Genomic DNA, 18,834 nt, shown 5'->3' on the forward strand with positions numbered 1-18,834 from the left:
CAGTTCCAACACTGTGGTAAACCAGTGAGAAACTAGTTATGCTAAAGGAAACAAAAACTGAGACTAGGAGAATATCAGACTGTTCTGAGCTCTCTAGCCGACTAATATGGCACATAATGTGAAAATCCCAAGAAGAGGGAGCTGTGTCTTGTGTAGAAGCCATTATCCCATCATTGTTGGCAAATTATTGGTTAATCCTTTTTTGCATATTTCATTTGTAGGCAGAGGTACAAAACTGGTAGACTCCAACGAATAGAAAACTTTCAGGACACAGCAGCTAGAAGCTTCATCCCAGTACTTGTTTTTTTTAAATCCCTGTATGAGAGTTTGAACTTTGATTGTTGGAATCTAAACTCTTTACAGTAACACTGCTGTTAATGTCAAACCCAACATAATAGTAGATCAGTAACTAAGTCACATATTTTTGTGTTGGATTAGTCTACATGACTAATGATTACTCGGAATACTTGGACTAAGAAAATCTGTCACTCGGTAAAAATGAGAACACTCAAACCTATGACCAATTACCAATGGAGCAACAGTAAATATAATTTTATTTAATGCAGGAAACAGTTACATAGGCTGTGAAAAACAATGGAAAGATTCATTACCATGAACAACACACTTAAAAAATACTGGTATTTGGGTTTTCTCTTACATTTTTAACCCTCTTTTTTTCTGCTACGCACAGAGTAGTACACAGTGACTGATAAGACACACAAAGAAATCAAGAGGCCAGTTAACCCACACAACAGGTCTAAGGTACACAAGGCCACAGATACACCAAATAGTCTATATGCGGACTAGTCAAATGTGCATCTAAATTTGCCAGCAGCTACTGTATAATAAAAGCTTAATGGTTAAACAATAGTTCTTCATCCATATTAATGCCCTCAACCTATAACCATTGGCCATTGTAGCTGTCAGTTAATTAGATTGCTTGGATGGAGTGGGATGGGGATTCTGCACTCCTACACTCACTTCTACCAGCTAACTTCAAGACACCTCAAGTATTCTGAGATTAAGTTCACAGACTGGAATGAGAGTCACTATAATCACCTTCAAAACATCCAGTTAGAAAGGTTGTATTGCTTATTTACTCGTAGGTGTTGGATGTAAGATGCAAGGGTCCCCAAGTAGAGTGCCACGGGGAGAGACAGACAGGAAGATGGATAGCACAGGAGGTGAGACATGCACATTGTCTATGTGTGTCAGGAAGCCCATTCATTTGCCAGAGCGTGATGCTGGTGAGTAGCAGAGGGAGCAGGTCTCCAGTCTTACAGGAAAAAGCATAGGGTAGAAAGGGACAGGAGTAGGCAGGGTTGCAAAATCTCAACCTCTCTGAGGGTACGCTGCTGTTTCACCCCTCCCTTTAACACAAACCACGGTCACAGTGCAGGTGTGCTGCCCCATTTCCTCACAACTCAATTATTGCACCGTAAAACGGACCAAAGTTGCTTTTTGGGGTTTTTTTTTTGCTTTTTTTGTCTTTTTTCTTCTTTTTTTTCTTTTTTTTTTTTGTAGATAGCAGTCCTTTCTGGGGTTTTTTTCCTTCTCCTGAAGATTGCAGTTCTCCTTTTTTTTTTTTTTAAATTCTGCACTCTTCCTCTTTTAGAGACTTGTTGTTTTCATGTGCAGGTATAGTCCATGCTGAGCTGAATCTGATGTGTTCCAGGCAAATGCTGAGCAGAAACCAGTGTTCTACTTAAGTATATTTCAGAAGATCTACACATAGTATTGGAGCGTGTATAACTCTGGTATTTACAGGTCAGTAATTTAGTTACTGTGGATATGGCAGAGTAAGAGGGCAAGAGACTTTATGGCATACTTTCTGCTCTGTCTTATTTAATCACTTCAACATTTCATTTTACTTTTCACCTCAAACCCAAGGGCACATTCCTCCGACCATGTGCCATAATACAATTCTATCCAATTCTGCCATCTCATTCCTGCTCTAATCAAAATGTGCGCAAAAGGTAAACAACACAGAAAACATTTTTAACATTCAAGGACTCTTTTGACCCTCAGGGTCTGGATCACCTTTTAAATGTGCGGATGGAGAGCAGTCATCCCATGATTGTTTTTTCACGCCAGCCACTGCCAAATGGAGTAAATGGCCAGTTCCAGCAATTTCCAGTGTCTTCGCAGCACTAGTTGGGTCAAAGGACTTGTGTCCTTAGCAACCCGTATTCTCTCTCCTGAAGCTCTGTTTGAACCCTCTAGACATTCCAAGTTGAATGTTTCATCTCTCCTCATGAAGGTCTTAGGTTAAGTTCAGTGATGATGGGAGAATTGGGAGGTTTCCAAAGTTCACTGGAACACACAACTGGTGGACGAGAGGGATATGATGGAGGGACTTTCGTAATGTAAATGTCAGGTCGGACACATTCACGCCCCGTTACGCTCAGTTGATGAGGAGCGTGTTGGGGGAGGAGAGCTGAGCCAGGCTGAGACGATCGCGTTCAGCGTTTTTGGAGCTATCCGTCCGGCCTCGTTTCAGGGACAGAAGACGGAAACTATCCAGACCAAAGCTCTTCTTAATGCCACTGCTGCTACTGTTGTTGTTGTTATTCAGAGCATTATCAAGCTCAGCCTCTGCTCCCTCTGCTCGATCCCCTAAACACACACAAATATTGTATTTCAGTTACTTACGATTTGCTTTAAAGCTGCTTAAAATCTCCAACAAATTTGAAAAGAATAAAAAAAAAAAAAAAAAACAGCAACAACAACAACAAAAAAAAACTATCCTATTTCTAGACAAATATATTTTGGCTTGTACTCCTGGCAAAGGCACCAAGTCATTTTCAAAATGACTAATCTGCTGTCATTAGGAGCAGATGCAAGAGGGGCAGCCAACAGACTAATGACCAATTACATCTTAATAAGTAAACCAACACATACACACACACACACACCAAATAAAAATACTTCAAACCATATGCACACATTCCCAAGATTATTGTTCTTTCTTTGCTATACAAAAGCAGTTGGCCTTTATTGATCTACAGTCTCGTCATGACTGACCTCGTTCCAAGTCACACTCAGGTGAAGAGGCACCGCTGCACTCACTACGAGGGCCAAGGATGGGGGACATCAGGCCAAAGTCAGACAGCGAGATGGTGCTTGGCAGGTCCAGGCTACAGGGTCGAGACGATGGGGTTGGGGAGGAGGAAGAAGAAGAGGAGGAAGAGGAGGAAGAGGAAGAGGATGAAGAGGATGAGAAGGGACAGGGTAGATCAAGGGGGTTATTGGATCCTGAGCTTAGGCTGCAGGTGGACTGAGTTTCTGAGTCTTCCTCTGACATGGCACTGGTGCTGCAGTTTTCATCCTCAAATGTCTCAGAGGCCACTGCAGAGAAAAACAGGGCATCGGCATGAGATAATGGAAAGACATCCGAGAAAGAAACATGTACTGTGAGAGCATCTAAGACACACAGTTTGAGCCAGCAATCGCATCCATTAATGCACTGTCATCCGTCATTAAAAGGCCAACACTACTGACGTGTTCACATATACTTCTGACATACGGGAATGACAGGTTAGCGAGGTGAACCCTGGTAACTGTTTTGAGCACTGTCACATCAAACAAACAGGTCAATTAGGTTGTAACAGATGAGAAACAGTAGTCAAATCACTTTTTTATAACAGGCCTTGGTAAAAGTTCAACACACATAACTTGACTGTATCATGGTTTTAAAAGCATCCCTGAACTCTGTTCACACTTCATTGTGCTTAGAGATTGCCCTGTAAAATGACAATGAATCCACAGAGGTCCAAAAGGTTACTGGGATGACTCTGTTGATGTGATCAGCCTTTCCTCAAAATTTCTCTTATCGGGTCAATGAGTCACATGAAACACACAAGACACTATCAGAATACGGCTTAGAACAACCACAAAGCAAGAATAAAAACAATTACATCTTCCCTTTTTCCAAGTCTTAATCAATAATTGCCCCAAACTAAAAAAAAAAAAAAAAAGTATCAAATTTTCCAGATGGACCACATAGTCAAAAATGCTGCTGTCTCTGAAGTTGGCAAAATCTCACTGGATGAAAAAGGACGAAACGGGCCATTTTCATACCCATGGACTGTGCTAGCCAGATGAAAAGGGTTTTAAATACTCTGGAAGAGAGCCCAGATATGCATTGTGCTGGGAGGGCTCTTAAACAGCTGTCGGCCAATGGCATGGAATGACAGCATCGGCAGTAAATTGCAAGGAAACACTTTACTCCGCATCCTTTAATCTCAGACAGTTCATCTCTGCAGTATTCTTCTCCTTTCTGCAGCCAAATTACCTCACTTTTTTTTTAAATAAACCAGTGAATAAATATACATCTAGGAATCCCTGTGCAATATTTTTCAGAATCTTTTTTTTCCAGGAAAGCAATTGCATGTGTTTTTCTCAACAACAAAGGCTGAGACGAAAACAACTCAGTTATTGAGGCTGATCAAATTTGAGCAAAATATAAGGCCACTTGTCTTCGAAGCAAATGCAACTAGTCCACATGACCAAGAATTCGCAGGATTCTTATGAAACCAAATGAACGAATACCACCAAGTACTTAGTGCAACACCACTTGAAAGAATCATTATTACTGAAACCAAACTGATCAACAGAGGTGAGACAGGCAATATTTGTGGCTAGAGAGCAACAGTGAGAAACATGTTGACTTGGAAACCCCATAGCTCCTATTTAAATCAAAGTTTTTAGCTGTTTCATTTGAATTGCTTATGCGCTGTCAAGTGTAAACCCCTGTTATGCTAATCAGTCTGTACTCACTGGAGATACCATCTGATTCCATTTTGAAATTAGTTAGATCTTCTCCTGCCACTGCATCACCCTCAGCACCAACCCCACGCTCTCGTGGACCAATTGCAGAGGAGCGTCTGCGTTCATGAATTTCGTCTGAGATCATTTCCAAATTCCTCAACGCAGTCTTGTATTCCCCTTTAGCTTGGGTCAGCTTGGACTGTAGCTCATCCACATTCTTTTTACGGTGCTTGAGGGACACAGAACCAGAACCATGAGGATTTGATGAATGAAGCATGGAAACAGAAGGTAAAAGTATAGATATAGATACATAAAGAAAGGTTCTGAGTGAGACAACTGTTTTGATCATGAAACAACACAATTCAAAAATTTATATCCATGTAATGGAGTCAAACAGAAAATAAGTAAAGGTCATCCAGATCTACCGCAATATTCTACCTTCAAGTGAAACACAAAGGACGACTCAATAGTTCGAGCAGAACATACCTCAAGCTGGAGATAGTACTTTGCCTTCAGCTCAAAATAGGGCCTGTAAAAGCAAGAAAACTGTGTTTGGGTGGGAATTATAACCAAAAATCATCTATGGAAAGAGCTGTACATATTGTCATGGCAACCATTCACTGTCAGAGTAAAGGAGAACTGAGGTAAAGGATTAGTCTGGGACTGAGAAAAAAAAATTCTGAGCTTCAAGCACTAAATCCACTGTGGGATTGATGCCTTCACATAAACTCAACCATGCAACCTGACAGTTCCCAAAAAAGGGAGCTAACAAACATCAGACAAGCAACAATGAAAACACATGGCTCTCTTGTCCTAATCCAAAAAATCCTCACTTATAGTCCCTCACTATCTGTCCCAAGCACAATAAGGAAATTCATGTTGTACCAGTGTCTAACCTCAAATCAAGACATGTTCAACATCAAACACAAATTCTATATTTCATTAGACCTATGAATAAGAATTGAGTTAACCTATAACTGGATCTAGAGTATTCTTGCAGGTTTCTGTCTCACTCACTTAGACTTGCTGATGGTGCGCTTCAGCTTCTTCTCCAGCTGCTTCATGCGGCTCATAGCAGCATTGTATTTAGCAGCTGTCTCTTTATGTACCAGTTCACTGCGTGTTTTTGTCTGTTCCGCCTCCATCACCTAGAACAGCAAATAATACGACAATCCTATAACAATGAACAAGTTCCGCAACCTTTATAAGACGTGTTCTGAGCAGAGTCCGTGTACGGTATACCGTATACTGTCTGTATACTCACTCTCTGTGTGGCGTGATTGAGCATCTCTTGCCAGGCAGAGTCGAACTGTCGCTTCTCATCCTCCAGCAGTCTCTGCTCTGCCAAAGCAATGGTCTCTTTAGCTGCCCGTAGCACCTCAGTGGCTCTCTGGAAGTCCTGTGTGGCTCTCTGAGCCTCCAGCTGAGCCTGGGGAATAGGTAGAGGCCAAACACCCATTAGCCATACATCTCTAGTGGTCTGCCATTTGGACGACAGCTTAACTCTGTCACGATTAAATATTTACTAGGCTCTATCTGGCAACCTGAACGGGGAACCCTGCTTAGAGGACCATCTGGTCAGGAACCTCACCATCTCAAAACTGGGCATAACCTTGCTGAAGACAGACGAGTGGCCAAGCTGCTATGACTTGCAAGGACAGACACAATTCTTGGAAAAAATTCAAAATTCAGGTTGCACAAAATAAAAAAATAAACAGTTCTTATGCTGGATGAAAACTGAGACATGAACATACATTCACGCTTCCTGTTTTAGATAGCACACTGTCTGTGTCTGTGATGGACAATGTTCTAGTCTTTTCAATAGACCTCAAAGGAAAACAAGACAGGACATCCCTAACATATAAAAATACACATACTTTAAACTGAATTTTCTGTCTGTGGTGAGATCCATCACTATGCCAACCCAGAGCCACATCATTAGCACTCTTACAAAAAAATCCTTGCTATGGCTAAGACGGCAAGAAAATGGGTCACTTAGTAGATAAGCACATGTTAGCTGTAATTTTAACTTGTCAATTACAAAACCTCACAGTTCTTACACTTACAAAGCAGTTCCTGCGTGGGACATTAAAAAGCCAAATTTCAATAATCCTCTCCTATTTTTTCTGCTTTTTACTCTCTAATCTCCTCGTCAGAACCGCTGACAGCATAAGCTCAAAGAAAACTTGCATGCTAAGCCATCTTTATGCCTGTGGGTACCAGTCAAGTTTTTCAGCTTTACACGAACCAACCAATGGTATGTGGAGCCATGGAAGAGCTTTGAAGAAATTTATGGCCGCGTACAAGTGTCTTCTCTCGTTCTCTCTCTCAAACGTTACAGACAAGATAACTCAAACATGTGTTTAAGCCAAATATCAACTGCAGGTTGCTAAATTTTCAGGAGTTTATTGAGGAGGCATTTCTCTACCACTGATGAAGTTCAGATACCAGTATGCAGAAAGAACTCTAAAACCCTAGGATGGATATAATTCATATGGTCATATCCCAAAAATAAACTGTCTCTGGCAGAGGCTTTTAAGTAAGTGGACTGTGATTTTCACTGACCCCATGCTGACACTGAATCTAATCAGTCACGACAGTCCAGGCTGGATGATCAGTTAATCCACGTGGATGGTTCCACTGCATCAGCCCTTTTTCTTCAAATGTAAATAATGATCAATTATACAACCCCAGTTTAAGTTCAACCGTAAAGCGGCAAAAGGCCTTCAGATGATGAAACTCAAGTCAATTATGCTTTCAAAGCAGCAAGGAAAAAACACAAGGCTGGACCTGGCTTTTTAAATACCACACACCAGATCATAAAATTTTACATTAAAATGCTTTATTTAACATTCCTGTTTGTCGTATCAGTTAAGCTGTAGGAATACTGTAAGTCTAATGGAAATCTGTCTCCATTTAGTCTTAGACACTTTCCCTCCACGGACTTTATCATTCACTAGCCTCTGACTGCAAACTCAGCAGTGTTATGCTCCATGCAGTCTGCCCCTTGTTTTCGCCACATGACTGTGTTCTAGCAGATTTGCCACATTAACAGGCCTGTATTTGACCCTGGTGAGCTTTGTGTGGATACAGTGAAGTGGTCATGTGCATGCAAATGACATATAGTATGGTTTTCCTAGCGTTCAAGAGCCGAATCCTCATGACATTTATCCATACTGTAAACATCTCTCAAGCTGCAGTATATTACACTGGAGCGATATTCTGGAGCAAGTTCATACTTCCATTGTCCACAGAGCTCCACCGAATTTTTGATCCCTAAATAAAATTCTGCTTAGCTCAGAGGAGATGAGGTGAGTGTGTTACAATCTCTGAAATACATTTGTTACTTGGAAGCTTTGAAATTTTACCCAGTCGCGATGACCACTGGAATAACTCTAGACCCATTTTCACAGCAAGCCCAAACTGCACATGCTGGCAGGCTAGATGAGCAGAGTTGACAATTATTGCCAAGCTGAGAGCTCTGTTGTGTATATATTCAGTGTGAGATCTGATGAGGAGCAGTTGAATTACAGCCTGTGATAAAACAGATAATGTTTTCTCTTATAGCAAGTGTCTGAGCCTAAGAGTGAACTGATACTAAACTAATATGCAAATCAATATATATTTGTAAAACAAGATGTTGAGGTAACAGAATTAAGTCTCGGGGCTGGTCAGGTGGTTTTGGTTTCCTTACCAACACTCTCCAGCTTCCTTATTTCTGTAGTGTGTGCATGTTAAATCAATGTCATGGGGTATCGTTTGTACCTATGAAGGATGGTTTTTGAGTTGGAAAATTGTGTTTTCAAAGATGTGAAAGATCATTTCATGCCTCTCTTTCATGGCTGTCCTCCATTTCAACACCCAAATGCCAAATTTGCTTCACCCCCCACGCCCCTTCAAGTTTGGACTATAAATAGCCAGTGCACATCAAAGACACTCTGGCTGTGATGACAGTGTTCTGTCACAAGCAGCTGGCAGAGGAGAACAGGGACAGAGATACACCTGTGGTAAAGTGTGTCTATCGGAGATCACACAGTCACAAAAGTGGGTATATTCAAGATCTTTCTAAGAAACCATGTTTTGATATCAAGAACTCTCTCTTTCTCTCTCACATTGTATTATTCTGAACTAGCCTCTCTCCACTTCTTTGTTAACACAGTACCGCAGTGTAATGAAACATCATTTCCCTAACATTTGTCTCTTCTGCTAAAAGTGTCTGTTTCAGGAAACAAAAGTCTTCCCTCTTGATTTTCAGGTGTCGTACGAATGTTCCAAAAGCCTAGGATCAGAGCTTTACTTCTAAAGTTTCCCATGCAAGCAAAGACAAGAGATCTCTTATCATCAAACTCCTGACAGGAGAGTTTTCTTTAACTGCAAAAATAAAAAGTGGATCTTGCTAGGGACTAATAAATTATTCACCACTCACACTCTGAAAAGATCTGACAGAGAATTTGATTAAGGGGCACGTGTTGAGATAAACTGCCTGAAATAAATTATTCCACTAGCCTTCCTAACCAACACGTTTGAGATCCTTTGAACTGAGTGACATGCAGTCCTTAGGCTAGGTGTGTGTCAGTGTTTTCTGAGACTGAATGTACCATAACCATTTCAAAAAGGTCCTTTTTACAAGAGTTTGCTTAGCTCATCACATTTGTAGGGATAAAAAAAAAAATCAGAATTCTGAGAAATCGAAAAGTTTAGGGAACTTCTCTTTCGTTATAAAAAAAAAAAAAAAAAAGACCTGTAGATTTTTTTTTTTTAATCACAGAATACACAACAGATTTTTTTTAATCCACGTTGTTGAGCCAACTATGACCCAGATGAGGCTGTGCTTTTTCAAAATATATTTTGAGTCGTCCTACATTTCTTTGAAACCTTCGCAAGTTGACCCAACGTGAGGCAATTTGTGAAGCTCACAGTGTGTCTTCCTCATTTCACAGGCAGCCTCTCAGAGGACTCATTAATCATGCTTCACTGCAACCAATCAGTGACTCCGCATGAAACATCCATGTCTCTAGTCTACTTCTTCAGAATCAGAACGTAGAGAACCATACGGAGGCACCGCTGTAAACTTTAGCACTATCCAACAAAAAGACACACTACGAGTTGATTGAAAAATTCTGATGAAAGAAATACAACCAAACAACCAAAACAACCAAACAACAACCAAAAACTTAGGACAAAATCTCTAGGACCAAAGTGCTTATAACTGCTACAATATAACTCACTAATGATGCCATTCCTCATTTCTCCTGCGTATAGTCTCGTCTTATGTCTTTGAAAGACCGACAGGCTAGGTATAGGGGCATATGAATCAAAATCAGATTTGTTTAAATCTCCAGTCATGGGCTGCTGATTGTTGAGAATATTACTGTGCTGTCATTCAGCGAGGGCTCTGATGCCAACTCCAGCCAGCTCACGAGGTTACCTAACGCTCGACGAGCAGCAAGGGGACTCAACGCTGCAACATACATCTGATGCCCCAGGAGAGAAGGAGGGTAAAGCAACTCCTCAGCAGGCAGAAATGACCTTGTCTAAAACACCCTACCCCACCTGAGCCTACAGGCTGCTCTACACTAAACAGCAGAGCCTGTCAAAGCCCACACTACGAGAAGAGAAAGAGGAAATTGACGGGCATGACGACTATAAAAATATTGAAAGGAAAGACAGGAATGAAGGACAAAAAAGAAAGAAAAGAAATATGGAAAGAAAGAAAGAAAGAAAGAGTCTTCATCCTGGTAGTTTTCCTCCTTACTCAGACCCCTAAGGATCTGATGAATTTTCTGAAGCGCTTCATTATGATCTGTCTCTACTGCACTGGACACGCAAGTGTAAAATTTTCACAATCATGAGAAGCTTCAAATTTCACGCCTGAACTGCGAAGTAAGGGACCAATAAGAACACAGTAGTAGAGGGGTGCTCATGAATTATTGTGTCACCATTAAACACCACATGTAACAGCTGCGTGATAAAGAATCCTGTTAGAGGTACTGCATTGAGACACTGCAGAGAGAGAGGTAAACCTAACCCTCTTAATGCAGAGGGTCTGAATCAACCTGGCTTCAGTATCCCTGCAGCGCAGTAATCACCATCGATAATGAAGCGCACAGCAGAGGAGAGAGCAGACGGTTCTCCACTGCCACGGCCTATAACCATCACCACATATGCATGCCCAGTATCCATTACTCTCCTACTGATTCTCTCACCGAGAATATTCTGCAATGAGGTTTTTATTATGCCAGAAGAGAGGCAAAACAACTCATTTTCATACTTCAGGTAATACAGAAATGTAAAAACAACAAAAGATGGAACACAGCTAATGAAGAATATTATGAGCCACTTGAAAGAACTGTCAGATACACGGTAAAAGGAATAAAACAAACTGTACAATAGGGATCTGGGTGTTTGTGATCAAACTGATTTGACACTCAGTTCTAGGCCTGAAGTGGCAGAGGATGGAATAACAGAAACATTTTAAAAAGAAGAAAAAAAACAGTAGAGTTTCACAAGCATCATCGAATCTAAAGCTATAAGGTCTTGCACTGTTTTTTTTCCTTTTTACATCATACTGTAGCAGGATCGTCAGAGAAAGCTTGTAGATGTAGATAATAAAAACCTTTTGAAAGTCTTACTTGCATAGAAACCCAAGATCCACTGTAACACTTTTATAATGTAAGTTCATCTAACCCATCACATCACATCCCATTAACAGCAGGAAATTATATAACAATCCTCACACATTTTTCCAATCCACGGCTAAAGCCTTCTCAGCAGCGGTAGCAGCATTGCTACTGGTAATACACAATTACACCATAAAAGCTTAGGTAGGGGATAGAATATTTCAGCTTCTCTTACTAAAGCTGTTTTCGTGTGCATGCGTTGCATAACTAATCTGACACTGGCACACAATAACCTTTCATCCTCTAATCAACAAGTCTATTAATTACGATGCCATCACAGATTACAATATTAAAATATCCACAGCACCTAAGTATTGCTCTGAGAGACACAGAATGAGGAAAAGAGAGAGAGAGAGAGAGAGAGAGAGAAAGAGAGAGAGAGAGAGAAAGGGGGAGAGAGAGGGGGAGAGAGAGAAAGGGAGAGAGCAGGAGAGAGGTAGAGAGACAGAGAGAGAGGGAGAGAGATAGAGAGACAGAGAGAGGGGGGGGATAGAGAGACAGAGAGAGAGAGAGAGAGAGAGAGAGAGAGAGAGAGAGAGAGAGGGAAGCTTAAGGTGACATGGGTGACATTTATTCTGTCACCATTATGAGTCATCTCCTTTGAGGCAGTTGCCCTGGGAATCAAGGCTGAGGTATGCTGAGCAGACCATAAGGTTGATAAACAAAAAGACTCAAACGCCGACACTCAGAGGTCAGACTCAGTGTATATTAATGCACCCACTTGAAGCTGAGAGTCTATTTTAGTACAGTTTGGCTCAGTCATACTATGGACGTCATGATTTTAAACTGGATTAAACAGATCAGTCCTTCATTCCTCTTTTCAACCCAGCAACCTTACATGTTTGGCCCTTGCCTCTCCTTGCCACCAAGCTTGCCAACTTGGCAACACAGACGTACATAAATGCACAATAGTAAAGCTTAATACCAGATTTTAACATCCAATCATTTTTTTAGCTTGTTAGTACTTCCCCTGAGGTGAAATTACATAGAGGAAGTGAAAATCTCTTCAGGCAAGAACAGGTCACAGTGACAAATTTCATTAACTATGTTCAAGTCATATGTATCTTAAGTCATATAAGTCCCTGTCATGTTCAAACATGCAGAACACAAGAAAATACAACTATTATATTTTTAATATCTAACCTAAGGGTGATGTTTGTTCCTCTCTCACTCCTTCTTCTTGAAGATACCCGTTCATTTTCAGTAGAATGGAGAAGTGTTTGTAAAACCTCTACGGAAAACTACGGAAACTAAGCTCCCACATGTTACAGCGTGTATAATTAAAGCTTTTTTAATGCTTTTATAATTGACATCTGGTCAATAAACTGAATTAAAAAAAGTTTTGGCTTTTAAAAAATGTCCCATTAGTGCACTGTAACCTCCCTGTGCACCTCACTCCCATTTAGCACAGCAAACGTGACCAAAAAAAAAAAAAAGTCTATGCTTCATCAGTGAAATAAATAGGCCAGCAAAAAAAAGTTTTTCTCCTCTCCAAGGAATCTTGTGCTTCTAATAAGTATTACATTGTCCTAGTTTTGTGGCAAAAAAACACACCTGCTTGTCAATTAACCTCACTTTGGGAACTTTCATAACCAGGGGAGATACAACTTTAGAGGAGGCTGTGCTATTGGCAAGCCTTGCGCGTTTTTCTCCCTCATCCTCTCAGAAAAGTCGACACAGCTGAATTTCTCTTATCTAGATAAGCAGATGACAGCTGTACAACTCCCACAAAAGCATAGCGTCGGGAAGCGAGGAGCCGAAATCTGAGAATTGTCAGGATTTCTTTCACAAAAGGGGGAACTGTAAAGCTTTTCACGGCCTTCCTGAATGAGCACCGTCGTTTTTTCAGTAGCGTTAAAGAGAAAATGGATGATTCACAGGATCAGTGCAGGACAGTTTAAGCTATTAACCAACCAAAGTTGACCAAGAAGAAAAGAACAGGTGTAAAAAACTGCAGGTGTGTGAAACGTCGTGTGTAAGAAAAATCATGACAATGCTACGACTTTAGCCATTGTTGGCAAGTCTTGCTGTGCTGCCCAGTAAATTAAAGATGGAGACTCTATGGTCTTAGCACTATCCCAGCATCACATTGTGCCTCACCTGTCGTGCTACTCGCCGAGACTCCCAGTAAGGCTTGGATTCCTCTACTGCTTTTCCGATCTTCTTAACCAGTTCATCCAGCTTCACGGTGGCCTCCACCAGCACAGAGCGAAATTTCTGTCGAGCATCCTACAGTCAGAGAGAAAAGGGACATAATTGTCATCAATATATCCAAAGCTATTCAAAGACAATACAGAATGAGTAAGACAAATTCACTGAAGACCATAACTGAGATAACTTCAAAAAAACGTAAACAAGACATGTCGTGGCAGCGCTTTCGTAAAGACCCCACTCTAATCTACATCAACAGCCAGAGGAAATTCCTCTACTTCTAAAACTACTTCTAAGAATTTCCAGAGGCAAGGACAGAGGCACAAAGCTTCAAGTGTCCATAAACAAAATAGCTCCCATAAATTCAATTTATCTGATCTAATTAATAGGGCAGCTGTGTGGCAAAGTGACTAATATACAAACAGACAATTGACAAAAAGGGGACAAACTGTCCCTCTTTATTAAACTTCCAGGCACAGTGGCAATTGACTTTGTGGGTCACTAGTAAAAATGCCTTTACAATAAAACACGTTGGCCTGGGGGTTGGTGACGTTAAGGGTATACGTCTGGTATTAAATCTAATCTAAAATCTCTCAGGAAGACCTCTTAAGGAATTCTATGAAAAACAGAGTGGCTTTTCCGAGCTGGGAATTTTTTGTGGCCGATGTGACGTCAAATACGCAGCAATGAAGAGAACAAGCATAAAAATCCTCAGGGTCTTTCTGTACACTATACAAATGCGAAAAGGCAATGAAATTATCAAGTGATTTGTCATTGTTTCTGTTTCCCAACCCATAACAAAGAGGCTGTTGGGTACATATGGTCCTTTCTTCATTAACAATTCCCCTTTTACACTGACACACATTTGCACTAAATAAAATACAAAAACTCATCAAAGACTTCTTCCTGTGGTCCTATGAGCCTCCACTCACAAGAACACAGAAGGTCAAACAACTTTTGTTTGATATTTTTAAATGGACGATTCACTATTAACACTATTTGATGATGGATGCTCTCCTCCTGCATCCTGAACCTCTTGAACTCAAATTTTAATGGGTTAGTTAGATTAAATTATTTGATAATAACTACAAATAATATCTAAGTGGACACCGTATTATTTTATCTTCTAACCTTCTGAGATATGAAGGAGGGGAATGAGTAAATTTTCTGTGACAGCACACTGGTAGCACTAAAATTTTTTTGTTTATGACTGCTACTGATAGCATCAAGTACATCTCCTTTCTTGGCAGGCCAGAAAGGTTAGACACTAATCCAAGAAATCTCAAACAATTATTCTTACAAGGTCCTGAGTTCTAAGAGCTATTTACCAAAAACAAAAGACTTTGAGCTGTGACTTTCATGGAAGTGTCTTACCTGAAAAACTAAAAATAGACTACAAAATGACCATGCCACATTCTTGTTCCAAAACATGCTAGACTATCTGTTGTCAATAATGTCAAAATTGTGAGGGCAAAACATGCCGCTACGGAGAAGGTGGCGATAAAAGCAGTGAACTAAACAGCAGACGTTCAGTCTGTCCGTGAGCTGCCGCATGGCACACTGTATTCTGCTGGCTTACTGTGTGCAGAAGAGTTTGGGTGTGCTTAGCACCTTTGCCCTTTGCTGACACAGTGACCTGCGTTCTTTAAAACATTTAATGTTCTTCCACAGTTCCACATTTTTATAGGGTTTTTGTTGTTGTTGTTGTTGTTTTGTTTTGTTTTTTTGTTTTTTAATTTCAAAACATCAGGCTTTGACAAAAAAAGTGACTCACATTCTTTAAAAAAAAATCTTTTCTCTTCCATTCCATAGTTGTTTTTGATTTTGTTTTTCAAAACAATTTCAAAACGAACTGGTTCAAAACATTCACACTACTGTACTTTACAGAACTGTAAGCCAAAAGATGGGCTGCATCTTGAAACCTCATCCTAATTTTATCAGAACTTCTCCCAACAGATCTGCCCCTGATCTGAGAAAGTCATTCATGAGAACAAGACAGAGAGACGACATCTTTGGTTTTTCACAAGATGACCACAGAGCCAAAGGCTTAAGCATGGTTAGCTTTAACAGCGCGATGAGTGAACCAATCAGAGTCCAGATCACTTTCATGCCATTGTCTGACCCCCATGATCATAGTGAACATACAGCTGAGGGTAACGGGAACATGTTTGTACGTGTGAAGGGCCAAGATACACCTCAAAACAGACAGTAAACATACAGAGTATGTCCTTAAAAGCTGTTTTATAACATCTCTGTGCGCTGAAGAATTTCGCTCTTTTTTTTTTTTGTGTCTCAGTGTTTCAGATAACAGACACGCAAAGACGTACAAAGATCATCAACTGAATCACTCAGCTCAAGCTATTCGACCTGAATTTCATTTGGATAGTAAAACTCCTGGTTCAAAGTCCAAACAAGATGCAGGTTTACCTTTAAAAGAGAAGCTCTTTCTTACATACATACAATAAAGATAACATGCAATAAAAACAATAAAAAAAAAAGTTTAACTATTTCATGGCCAACATAATCAACAAATCTTGGTTATGTTTAAAGTGTGTTAGTAGGAAACTACTGTATTGGTTTAAAAAAAAAAATCATACTCATACTTATTGTTGTGATGTCATTTCATTCTATTCCTATGTAATATTCATGCCTAAAGATAGTTCATCAATGACAAAGACATGCTTACAATGCAAACTGATAAACTGGTAAGTAATCTAGTTAAACACAATCTTTATGTATGGTTGAAATAAATTCAGTGTAGAATTAGTATGCACTCTTAGTAAAGAGTAAGTATTTAGATAAATACCTCTAGTTCTGTTTCACACCTATTGATGTCATCTGTGGACTGATTGAGTTTCTCCAGCTCCCCCTGTAAGAATAAAGCAAGGGGACAAAGTCATAAATTCAGCAAGAGGTTGATGGGCCCAGAGAAAATGCCACATTATTGATGGGAAAGAGGAGATTGTGTAACTAAACAGAAAAAGACAAAAAAAAATGCTCTATTTGGATTTGTTTGGCTCTTGTTTTACATAACACTGGGATTATCAAAGCCTAACTTCTATGACATATACAGTGATTAATTCCACAAGATTTAAAATCTAAAAATCTGTGGTTGATTTTCATCTTCTTCTTATTCTTCTTTCTCTCTCTCTCTCTCTCTTTTTTTTTTATACTGTCTTCTTTCATTGCTGACTGGCAAAGTTACAGCTCAGGTCACAAGACTGAAATTGCATGTGCAGCCCTTTAGGTCAATCTTGAGATTCTTGAGATGAATGGAACGAGACCTAATTCCAGGCTGTATGAGCAGTGATTTCATGTGCAGACCGAACCTCGCTAACTGTGAGCGGCAGGAGCGTCTCATAGCACGACAATAAGCAATTGCAGCACAATCACAATGTGTAGGCAGAGAAATGCTTGCCAGCATTTCACAGCACATACATAAAAAGCCCATTAGCAAAGAATGCACAATCGGTTCGATAATGTATATTTATAATAGATTGGCTACCTGAATTCTAGGGTCCACTTCTTCCTCCTCAAATGATTCGCACTCTTCGTCCGACCTGTTCCCCTTCTCGAGATTATCCATTTTCCACACAAAAAATCTGAGGGTACGGCACAAAGCCACTATCTCCTGTGCAATGCGAATTGCGAGTCAGGATCTATCCCTACAAAACACCTCTAAGAGGTTCCACGGTGACAGAGAATTCCGTTTATTTTGCAGGGGAATGCACAGACATTAAAGGAACTGAATATCGTTGTAAACTAAATCAGAATTTCTGCTGAGAACTTAGACTAAGAGCGGAATTAGCACTGTCTATCCGTGCTGTGCGTACACCCTGGATAAGAGAGGCGATGGTGGAGTTGCCTCCGCCCCCTTCTCGATTTCGCGTGCACTGTGAGATATCAATCACTGTCCACTATTCGTCAACGGAGAGCTGACAGCAATTCGAATGACTTCTTAGATAGAGAGTGCTCGGCCTTTCGGTTCTCTGGAACTGATCAAGACCCCATCATTCTAACCCGCCTCTAATAATCACTTGTCTGAGCTTTAGACAAACGTCATCACTGACAACATTAGCTTGCCTTCCCTTATTACTGAGTCCCTCATTAGATTATAGGCTTTTTTACAACTGTTATTTCTTTGAAAACATCCAGTGTCTCCAGTAACTTCGAACTATAAGCATCCTATTTATAGCGACATTTAGATGTCGACACAATTATGAGCGTAGGGCAATTAAACATGACGCAGACGGAATACATCATTTCAGATTCTTAAATTAAACCATTAATAAAATCACCGTCCACTTTATTAGAAACACCTACATTGGACCTGGCCATTCATAGGCCACTCTATGAGGTATACAAAGATGTGCAAACTCATCTGTTGCCACGAACAATTGCAACCCCCGCTCCCCCCCCCCCCCCCCCAACACACACACACACACACACACACACACACACACACACAGACACACACACACATATTTATTTACTTACTTTTATTATAGTATACTTTATAATATTTGTTTACTCACATTTATTTATTTAGTTTTGGTTTGGTGCAAAGGGACACTGTATGTTGAATACTGTGCTATGCTTCTGAATTGTTCCAAACAGTTCCTTAGGACACTGCTTCAGCAAAACAAGCACAAATAGGGGTAGAAGAGGACCTTCAGCTGACCCGACGCAACAGACGTCAACAAAGTTTAAGATTCTATGTCTGAGGCTGTCCTCAGAGCCAGGATAACATCACCACTGTTTCACAGACACAGATAAACAGTCAAAGAAACAAACACTTTGTTTTCATTCCTGCTGACAACTGAAGAGGAACCATGGGATTGGAGGAAAATGATAAATGTTGGACAGTTATGCAATACAGGCAGACACTGTATCAGAGAGTTAAGGAAATCTTACCAGGATTGCAAAAATAAATGAAAAAAAAAAAAAAGAGGATGTCCGATACCATGAACGCAACCCTTTCCGTTCCCTGGACAAAACGGAATCATGTCTTTCATACAGTGACGACTATTTTAAGTGGACCATGTACCGTGAGAATGGGCTTCATCTAGTAATCAGAAGTGTGCCTAATGTTTATAGTCTGTGAGCTACCTGTCTGTGGTCAATAAAAGTGATGGTTATGATTATGTAAGTCAATCAAATCTCCTCTCATTTGAAGTTAGGACTGGATTAGGACTGGATTTCCAGTGTGCTTTTTATTATAAAATCTTAATCT

General features: G+C 40.3%; 1 protein-coding gene across 1 annotated transcript; it reads right to left on the reverse strand.

The window, feature by feature from the left end:
* Window positions 1-1,572: 1,572 nt before the first annotated feature.
* sh3bp5b (SH3-domain binding protein 5b (BTK-associated)) lies at window positions 1,573-17,394 on the reverse strand. The gene is made up of 9 exons (XM_030782084.1): window positions 17,107-17,394; window positions 16,408-16,470; window positions 13,551-13,679; window positions 6,035-6,199; window positions 5,788-5,918; window positions 5,257-5,299; window positions 4,780-4,999; window positions 3,025-3,348; window positions 1,573-2,616 (listed from the first exon to the last, which is right to left on the reverse strand). The coding sequence occupies exons 1-9, from the start codon at window positions 17,185-17,187 to the stop codon at window positions 2,405-2,407; spliced, it is 1,368 nt and encodes a 455-aa protein (XP_030637944.1). The 5' UTR covers window positions 17,188-17,394; the 3' UTR covers window positions 1,573-2,404.
* Window positions 17,395-18,834: the final 1,440 nt, after the last annotated feature.

This window comes from Chanos chanos, chromosome 8 (assembly GCF_902362185.1).
Source record: "Chanos chanos chromosome 8, fChaCha1.1, whole genome shotgun sequence".
In the NCBI taxonomy this organism is placed as follows: domain Eukaryota; kingdom Metazoa; phylum Chordata; class Actinopteri; order Gonorynchiformes; family Chanidae; genus Chanos; species Chanos chanos.

What these genes read in the sequence shown, in the direction of transcription:
- sh3bp5b (XM_030782084.1), bottom strand. Translation starts at nt 17,187, where the DNA reads ATGGATAATCTCGAGAAGGGGAACAGGTCGGACGAAGAGTGCGAATCA. An exon ending in AAGTGGACCCTAGAATTCAG is followed by an intron (nt 16,471 to 17,106) that starts GTAGCCAATCTA and finishes TTATTCTTACAG; the next exon opens with GGGGAGCTGGAGAAACTCAA. An exon ending in CTCGGCGAGTAGCACGACAG is followed by an intron (nt 6,200 to 13,550) that starts GTGAGGCACAAT and finishes CCTATTCCCCAG; the next exon opens with GCTCAGCTGGAGGCTCAGAG.